The sequence below is a fragment of the Squalius cephalus genome (assembly GCF_949319135.1).
Source record: "Squalius cephalus genome assembly, chromosome: 7".
NCBI classification, from domain to species: Eukaryota; Metazoa; Chordata; class Actinopteri; order Cypriniformes; family Leuciscidae; genus Squalius; species Squalius cephalus.
This window is the reverse complement of record NC_137128.1, coordinates 43,019,986-43,028,457: the sequence shown is the minus strand read 5'-3', so window position 1 is coordinate 43,028,457 and position 8,472 is coordinate 43,019,986. Positions and strand designations below refer to the sequence as shown.

Here is an 8,472-nt window from a genome sequence, read left to right as displayed (position 1 = left end):
GTCCTAGGTTTTTGTCTAAACCTCGATAAAAGCTTTAAAACTACTATATTTCCTTGGTAAAATGCCTGTATTGGCTGAAAATGGTCTTTTCCATCTATGAGCTAAGTGGTTACATGCTTGCTAAATGTAACATAATACCTTTTTACAAAAGTGCTTAAAGGCCTTAAAGCTCTTGAACCCCGATTATAGCTTATCTGCTGTTTGGCAATTACTATGCAACTTTTTTTTTTTTTTTTAAGATTCACCCCACCTGTTTCCCACAATTAAATCTTTCTCCTCTCGTCTTTCTCTACTGGAATCCTGCCAGTATATAATCAACCCTTTCCCAGAGGCAAGATGCTCAAATAATCTTTAATTTAACATTTTCCAAGGACAATCAACTCTTTCCCAGAGGCAAGATGCCTCCAAAAGACATATTTATTTCACACTTCTTTAATAATGGTTTGATATATTCTTTGGTCTTTCACAGTCATCTGTTTGATGGAAATCCCCTGACTTTACAATCACTGGTCAGTGGGCCACAAGACTTTCTCAGACGCATCTGACCTTTGTAATTATTATTTCTCGCAGCTTCATAATACTGCTGCTACAACTGTTTATTATAAATTGAATAAATATTCTCTGCAAACACCATATGTGACAAAAGAAGCATGTCCAAATTCACAGTACTTCCGGTGAGTTTTTAATTTTTTACTATCCCATGAGGCCATTGAAGAGGATTTATGAATGGCAGTGAACCGACGCAACTGATGCTGGTAGGTCACATGATAATGAAAACATGCCCAATGTAGTAGATTTCATACTATTTACTATTCATACAATATAGAACACACTTTTTAGAAGTCATGAATGTAATTACTTATTCAAAATAAGTACTTAAGAGTATGCAATTTTGGATGCAGCCATGATCAAGATGATCTGCTGAAGTTCAAACCGAGCATTAGAATGGGTAAGAAAGGTGATTTAAGTGACTTTGAACGTGGAAGGATTGCTGGTGCCAGACGGGCTGGTCTGAGTATTTCACAAACCGCTGATCTACTGGGATTTTCACGCACAACCATCTCTAGGATTTATAGAGAATGATCTGAAAAATAGAAAAACATGTTGAACCTTGAAGCAGATTATATTGAAATGGATTAAAATACAAAATCATATCTGTGATACAGTGAGATCATGCTATAGCTGTTTATTGTTGCATACTGAATATTGATTCACATGCCATTTTTACAATAGCAGGAACTATACTGTGTATGCAATGAGCAAGTTTTAATGGGAATGCTCTGATGAAATCCGAAAAAGCAAAACTTTGCATCTAGCACCTCTTAGTGTTACTTAATTGTAATCACAAGAGGAATGAGAACTGCTTCCAGAAACACATTTTAAAATAAAGAGAAACAAATGCAGACACACTGTATTAAAGGTACAGCCTTGTATTGAGATATGCACGTTATAAAATACAGACAACCGTTTATAATGCAGAATGAAATAATTATTAAACATCTCTTAGTCAATATGACCATCCAAACATTGTCAATGCATTCATGGCACAGGTTTAACGGGTAGCATGACTTTCTCAGTGCATGCTAAAAAAAGAAATCTGAATAAAATATGGGTTAGAAAATACAAATACAACCAGCTTCCAGTAAATTCTGCAGTACAGTCATTGAGCTTTTCAACATTAAAGGCCACAAACAATACAATTTGATTATGAAGTGACAAGGTCTGAGAACAGCTTTGCCTTTAAATGTTTCTATCAATCTGATCATCCCACAAACACAGGACAGAACTCTTTCAAAGATAGAAATGCCAAAACACAAATCAATGTCCATCCTGTCTGATCATATTCAGTCTACCGTATTGCAGATATTCTCAACCACTCGGTTGAACTCGTCCGGCTGATCGGCGTAGACGTGATGGGAAGCATCTTCAATCATCTGCAGAGAAAAGCCAACAACATTTACTCATTTTTGTTTTTCCATGAATTGAAAACGTGCAAACGCTGTCGTTTCTTACTCACCGTGACACTGGTGAGGTTTTTGCCTCTGATCTGAATGACAGTGTTTCCAGTAGAGCTGTCCACCCATGAGAGCGATCCGTACAGCATGCTGACGGGTGTCGACGGTGGCAGCAGGTTCACACGCTGAACCATAGGCCTTTTGGCCCAGCCGAGAGACTCAGACATGGCTTTGAAACCCACTTCACCACTGAGAGGAGAATAGAGAAAGAGAATAAAATACACTATTGCTTCTACATCTGTAAAGGAATGCATCTCTAGAAAATCAAAGTTAAAGAGGCCATGTTATATCCCCTTTTACAAAGTCTTGATTTTGTTTCTGGGGTCTACCACAATCTTTTTCAAGGTTAAATGTTTAAAAAACACATTATTTTTCACATATCTGACATTGTTGCAGCTTCTCTCTTCCCAGTCTGTCAGTAACGCTCTGTTTAGTTCCTGTCTCTATGAAGCCCCTCCTTCTGAAAAGCGCAATGTGCTCTGATTGGTCGGCTGGAGCAGTGTGTTGTGATTGGTCAAGCGCTTCGAGCGTGTTTGGGAAATGCCCCGCCCCTTACCATAACCACGAGTTTCAACACACTACTAACTAACTCAACCAGGCCCCGCCTCTTTATTTTACGTATGCCTTGTACAGGAATTATTTTAATGAGGAATAGTGACGTGTTTGTTCCCGGAAGAAAACTCAAGACTGCAATGGAGGCGCCTTAGAAACAGTGACACTGATATAGAGAATAACTCCCGCTGGAGGGACTCTGTGCTTTGTAACTTTGCAGACCATTTTCATGCTCAAACAGCAACATTACACACTAAAGAAAGCTGAAAATGTGAAAAAGCATAATAGGTATTGTTTAATAAGACTGTACCTCGGGCTCTGGGCGTTACAGTGGTAAATGTATTGTGTCATGGTGTCGTCATCAAACAGACCCTCAAACTTCCTCTTGAAGTCAGGACGGAATCTGTTCACCAGCCCTGGACCTGCAGATGAGGACGTGATGTGAGCAAATGTTTTTTGTTTTCTAAGTGGAAATGAAGTGCTTTAGTGTTTTCTTAAATAACAGATAAACATTAACTTTTTGTCAAAAGTCTAGTATGCTGCCTAAATAGACAGCATTATAAGCAAGGTAGCATAAGATTATCCTGGAAATCCAGAGTTCTCGCGAGAGCACAAGTTGAATTTGCTCAGCGAGTTCCTCTGGCGTCGAGTAATGATGCTCATTAAATATGCCCTTGTATCCGAGCTGCACCAATCACATCGGGTTATCTGATGTAGGCGGGCCAGAGGCGAGCTAAACGGAAGACGACAGCGCTGTGACGTCGAAGTCATTAGTAAACATTGCAAGATGGCTATGGATGAACACCAGTTGTTTGAAACGGCTTTGGCCGCTACAATGAACGAGTTAGACTTGGCTTTTTATCTAAAAGAGGAACAGAAGACGCCGCTCGAATCGTTCCTTTGCAAGAAGGGCGTTTTTGCTGTTTTGCTGACCGGATACGGCGAGAGCCTAATCTACCAGTTAGCTCCGCTGGTAGCTAAGCGTATGGGGCTTGTTGTGATTGGTCGTAGTGTTATCCAATTGCGTGCAGTGAGATTTTCAAATGCATGTTTGGTGCCGCCCCTCGAGCTGGCCGATTTTCATTAGTCGATGCCAGACCATTAATCTTACAGATTTAGGTCTGGATTTCCAGGCTAGCATAAGATACCAAGTTACGATCAAAGTTTTAGGTGTATTCACATATTTAAATCACAGAGATTTTAGTCTCATGATGCATTGTGATCAGCACAGTGAAAAAAAAAAAAAACAGAAGAAGCAAGAGAAACGTTGATTATAAATATAAGTCAATTAATACTGAAAAGTATCAGTTACAAATAGTTGTTCATTATTATTTATATATTTATTATGAACAAGAAAAGACTTGTGTTTGAATATTCGTTTATGCTTATGCATAGTTCCAGATCAGTAGCATGTGATGTTCATTTCAGTTGGTGCCACTGTATGAACTAGACATCACTGCAGGTTACTAGGCTTTGGAGACATCATGCTCATGGTTCTCACACTCACCCCACGGTCCAGCTGCTCTGATGACAGCCAGTGGGTTGAAGAGGCTGAACACTGAAGCAAGAGCTTTCACCCAGCGAGGCGGCGATACCCTCTTCAGCTCTGACCCTTGACCTCCTGACTCCTGTGACTGAGGCTGGGGTCTCTCAGGGAAACCCCACGCGTCCACCAGGATGAGGTGACTGACTCTAGAGGACAAAAACACAACTGGTCTCAGGGTCGTGTAGTTCAATATATTAAAGGTGTCCTTCATGCAAAATAGAAAATTCTGTCATTAATTACTCAGACTCATGTCGTTCCAAACCCGTAAGACTTTCATTAATCTTCAGAACACAAATGAAGATCTTTTTTGATGAAATCTGAGAGATTTCTGACAGCTACACAACTACCACTTTGACGCCTCAAAAAGTTCATAGAGTTCGTAAAACTAATATACATACATATTTATTTACATTGATGCATTTAGATGCTTTTATGCAATAGAGGAATATAATCAATTCATCTCATAATTTTGCTGTAGGATCTTTTATGTTATTTATATTTTTACTTTTTTGTATGGTATTTTTTATTTATATTGTTGTATTTATTTATATTTTATTTTACATGTGCAAATTATACATTTATACATTTTCAGTAGTGGCTTAAATGTCTAAATACTTTGCAAAGTGCTCAAATCGAACTTTCATTTCCAATGTGAGGAATGAACCAAAAGTAACACCAGTAATATAAGATGTTAAACCTTTTTTTGTCTCACTATTTGTTCAGACTAACAAAAGTTAAGATATTATTTTTTACACAAAATTTTATTTTGCATAACATGTATACATTTTTTAAAGCAACTATAACATAAAATAGAAAATGGGTTTAAAATGAAATAATAGTGAGTAGCTGACAACTCCTATTGTAAACTATTATTATTATTGTGCTATAATTTGACTACATAAGCTTTCTTAGATACCTTTCTGGATATTGAATTGTATATGACGTTGCTAGGTAACCACCCAAGCTGTGGCCCAATAAGATCATGCGTTCCAGCCCCACTGATTCTCTCCATTGCTCTATTGAATTAACAAACTGCTCTTCGGCCAGTGAGGCTTCAGATGGGAATGACGGGCGAGAACTGCGCCCGAAGCCCAGCAGGTCAATGGCGTAGACGGGTCGAGAATGACACAATGCGTCCAAGTTACGGATCCAGAGGCCGACCCCCCCTCCAAACCCGTGGACCATCACTAGGGGCGTCTGAGTGGCTAGAGAAAGAACGAGACACAGTCAGGCTTTTTTTAAAGGGATAGTTCACTTTGAAATTAAATTTTGGTATGTTTTAGCTTTCCTCAAGGGCATCCAAGATGTAGGTGTCTTTTTTTCCGCAGTAGTTTCAATTTTGATATTTTTAGGTCAAACCGTTCTTGTCTGTCAGTCATTTAATGCAGGTCTATGGTCACGGTCTCAAAGAGCATGCACAGAGTCCAAATTAAAACAATTCCCCATCGTCCAAATTAAACAATTCCCCATCGTAAGTACACATTGATGGTCTAAGACACGAAACGAGCGGTTTGTGTGAGAAAACGAACAGTATTTATATCGTTTTTACATCTTATACACAGCCACGTCTAAGTGAGCTGAGGGCGCGGGCGCTTCCTGGTGTGTGTCGTGTGCGCAGACTGGTGCATAGATATATACAATAGATGTCGCCTTAAAGACATTCGTTCCAATGAACTGCCATAGACAAGGCGACACCTAGTGTATATATCTATGCACCAGTCTGCGCACACGACACACACCAGGAAGCGCCCGCGCCCTCAGCTCACTTAGACGTGGCTGTGTATAAGATGTAAAAACGATATAAATACTGTTCGTTTTCTCACACAAACCGCTCGTTTCGTGTCTTAGGCCATCAATGTGTAGGCTACTTACGATGGGGAATTGTTTAATTTGGACTCTGTGCATGCTCTTTGAGACCGTGACCACAGACCTGCATTATCTGACTGACAGACAAGAACGGTTTGACCTAAAAATATCAAAATTGAAACTCTTGCGGAAAAAAAAGACACCTACATCTTGGATGCCCTTCAGGTAAGCTAAAACATACCAAAATTTAATTTCAAAGTGAACTATCCCTTTAAGTGTGCTAAATACTTTTGCAGCTACTGTAGACGAAGATTAGAAACTCTACCTTGGTCTTTATGTTTGAGTGCTGTCTTATTGGTGACTTTAAGGGTCCATATTCTGTTTTGATTTGGCAAAGTCACAAATCTGGACCAAACGTTATTCTGGATACCTGGACATATTAAACAGAATAAAAACATGTATCGGTAACACTTTACAATGAGGTTCATTAGTTAACTACCTTTGTTAACATGAATTTAGAATGAACAATACTTCTTCAGCATTTATTAATCTGATTAATGAATTTAAACATTTACTAATACCTTCTACCTAATACCTAAAATCAAAGGTTGTATTTGTTAACATTAGTTAGTGTACTGTGAACTAATATGAACAAACAATGAACAGCTTTAATTGTATTAACTAACATAAGCAAATACTGTAACAAATGTACGGCTCATTGTTAGTTCATGTTAGTTAATACATTAACTAATGTTAACTAATTAACCTTATTGTAAAGTGTTACCAATGTATCCTATACAAATTCTAAATATTAAAAGGGAACTGTGAGGATCTTACAGGCAATAATTTTAGCTTCGGCACTTTTCAGTAAGGACATGGATGTTGGTCTCCAAGAGGGCCACCAGGACCAGTTCCCAGAGGTCGGCCTGCAAAGACAGAGACATGTAAAGTCACTGAAGGGGAGAGAGCAATAGAAAGTATATGACACTGTGTACATACTGTGTTACATCATCTGCCTTTATACACAGTACAAGCCTGTCACCTGCTGGCAATAAAAAATTAATACTGAATAATGCTTTGTGAGTACAATTCATTCACAAGCACACAAAAGAAAATAGTTTTTTTAATAAACAGCTAATTATTATTAAATATTGTTTTTTTTATGGTCTACTCTGAACTGTACATAATGTGAATAAAATGTTCATCTTACATGTAAACATTCATACTTTAGAAGTAAATTATTTTAGGAACATTACTATAAAATATTTTTATTTATGTTCTGTTCTGTACATCAAATGAATAAAAGGTACCATTATCAATTAAAATGTTAGTCTAACTTTTAAAAATAATACTCTTATGAGCAAATAAGTCAGAAAAGTTAAGTTATTATGTTAGGAGTATCACTTTATTATTCAGTACTTTTATTTATGGTCTGCTCTGAACTGTACATCATATGAATAAAAGGTCCCATTAACATTAACATTTCCCTCTAATATTTAAACATTAATATTCCTATACCAATAATAAGACTAAAAACTTTAGAAGTAATTTTTTTTAGAAGCATCACTTTATTATAAAATGTTTAAAGGTCTACTTTTTTTATTGGTCTATCATATAAATAAAAAGTGCGATTAAAATTTACATTTAAATTTTTAGTCTTACAGACGGAAAAGTTAAGATATGAATTATGTTAGGAGCAACACTTCATTATTCAATATTTTTTATTTATAGTCTGCACTGTATATCATATGAATAAAAGGTGCCACTAAAATTTACATTTTAAGTCCTAAATTTAAAAATGAATATGATAATACAACAAAAAATGAAGCTGTAAAGTATTCTATATTGTTATCTTGTTGAAAAACTGAGCCATAACTACTGTGACGTAGGCTAATAACTCAGCATGACTCTGCATAACCTTATGAAATCATCCAACACAAGTCATACCAGCATGTATGATTTATTCTATTACTTCATTTCAGACATTCACGGCAGGGATCCTGAAAATAGTGAAATGTTAAACATACAGTGTTACATAATAGAAGGACACTTCATGTTACATGAGCGACTCACATATTGTATAATATGACTGCATTTATTAAAATATTACGGTACTCACTCTGTGTCAGTCTCGTCTTGCATTGTGGCGTTTGCAGGAGACATTATGAAGCATAATACAATAACTATCTAAGACGAAAGACTGTTACACTTTCAGATTCGTATGTTTGCTACCGGACCTGTCACACTCAGTCTCTTTAAAGGCCCGTGTTTGTGTTTTGTAACACTGACGTAAGCGCATTTAAAGGAGCCGCACCATAGAAATAAAATAAGTGGGTGAAATGCATAGGTGAAATGGCATGAAATTGTCTCAATTCGTGATTCGTGAACATATATATAGGCCTATATTGGACATTTTTATGTTTCAAAACATTACTGTGGTAATGAGATTATAAGATAAGGAATAATCTTAGCTCTGATCTATTTCCTGTAGCATTTTCTTGATAGTATTTGCAAGACTTGGAACGAATTTATCTGGATAATTAGGTTTTCTGG

General features: G+C 37.0%; 1 protein-coding gene across 2 annotated transcripts; it reads right to left on the bottom strand.

Annotated features, from left to right (window-relative positions):
• Nucleotides 1-333: 333 nt before the first annotated feature.
• abhd4 (abhydrolase domain containing 4, N-acyl phospholipase B) lies at nucleotides 334-8,214 on the bottom strand. 2 transcript variants are annotated; one of them, XM_079877785.1, is made up of 9 exons: nucleotides 8,039-8,194; nucleotides 6,757-6,845; nucleotides 6,245-6,349; nucleotides 5,030-5,318; nucleotides 4,075-4,259; nucleotides 2,878-2,989; nucleotides 2,018-2,204; nucleotides 1,854-1,934; nucleotides 334-1,084 (listed from the first exon to the last, which is right to left on the bottom strand). In XM_079877785.1, the coding sequence occupies exons 1-9, from the start codon at nucleotides 8,080-8,082 to the stop codon at nucleotides 1,064-1,066; spliced, it is 1,113 nt and encodes a 370-aa protein (XP_079733911.1). In that variant the 5' UTR covers nucleotides 8,083-8,194; the 3' UTR covers nucleotides 334-1,063. The 2 variants fall into 2 exon arrangements, with proteins under 2 accessions (XP_079733911.1, XP_079733912.1); XM_079877786.1 differs by lacking the exon at nucleotides 334-1,084 and having other exon boundaries at nucleotides 1,167-1,934; nucleotides 8,039-8,214.
• Between the last annotated feature and the right edge of the window lie 258 nt (nucleotides 8,215-8,472).

Coding starts and splice junctions, on each gene's coding strand:
- abhd4 (XM_079877785.1), bottom strand. CDS start 8,082: ATGTCTCCTGCAAACGCCACAATGCAAGACGAGACTGACACAGA. Junction 5,319..6,244: donor ACTCAAACATAAAGACCAAG/GTAGAGTTTCTA, acceptor TTCTTTCTCTAG/CCACTCAGACGCCCCTAGTG. Junction 2,990..4,074: donor CAGAGCAGCTGGACCGTGGG/GTGAGTGTGAGA, acceptor CCTCATCTGCAG/GTCCAGGGCTGGTGAACAGA.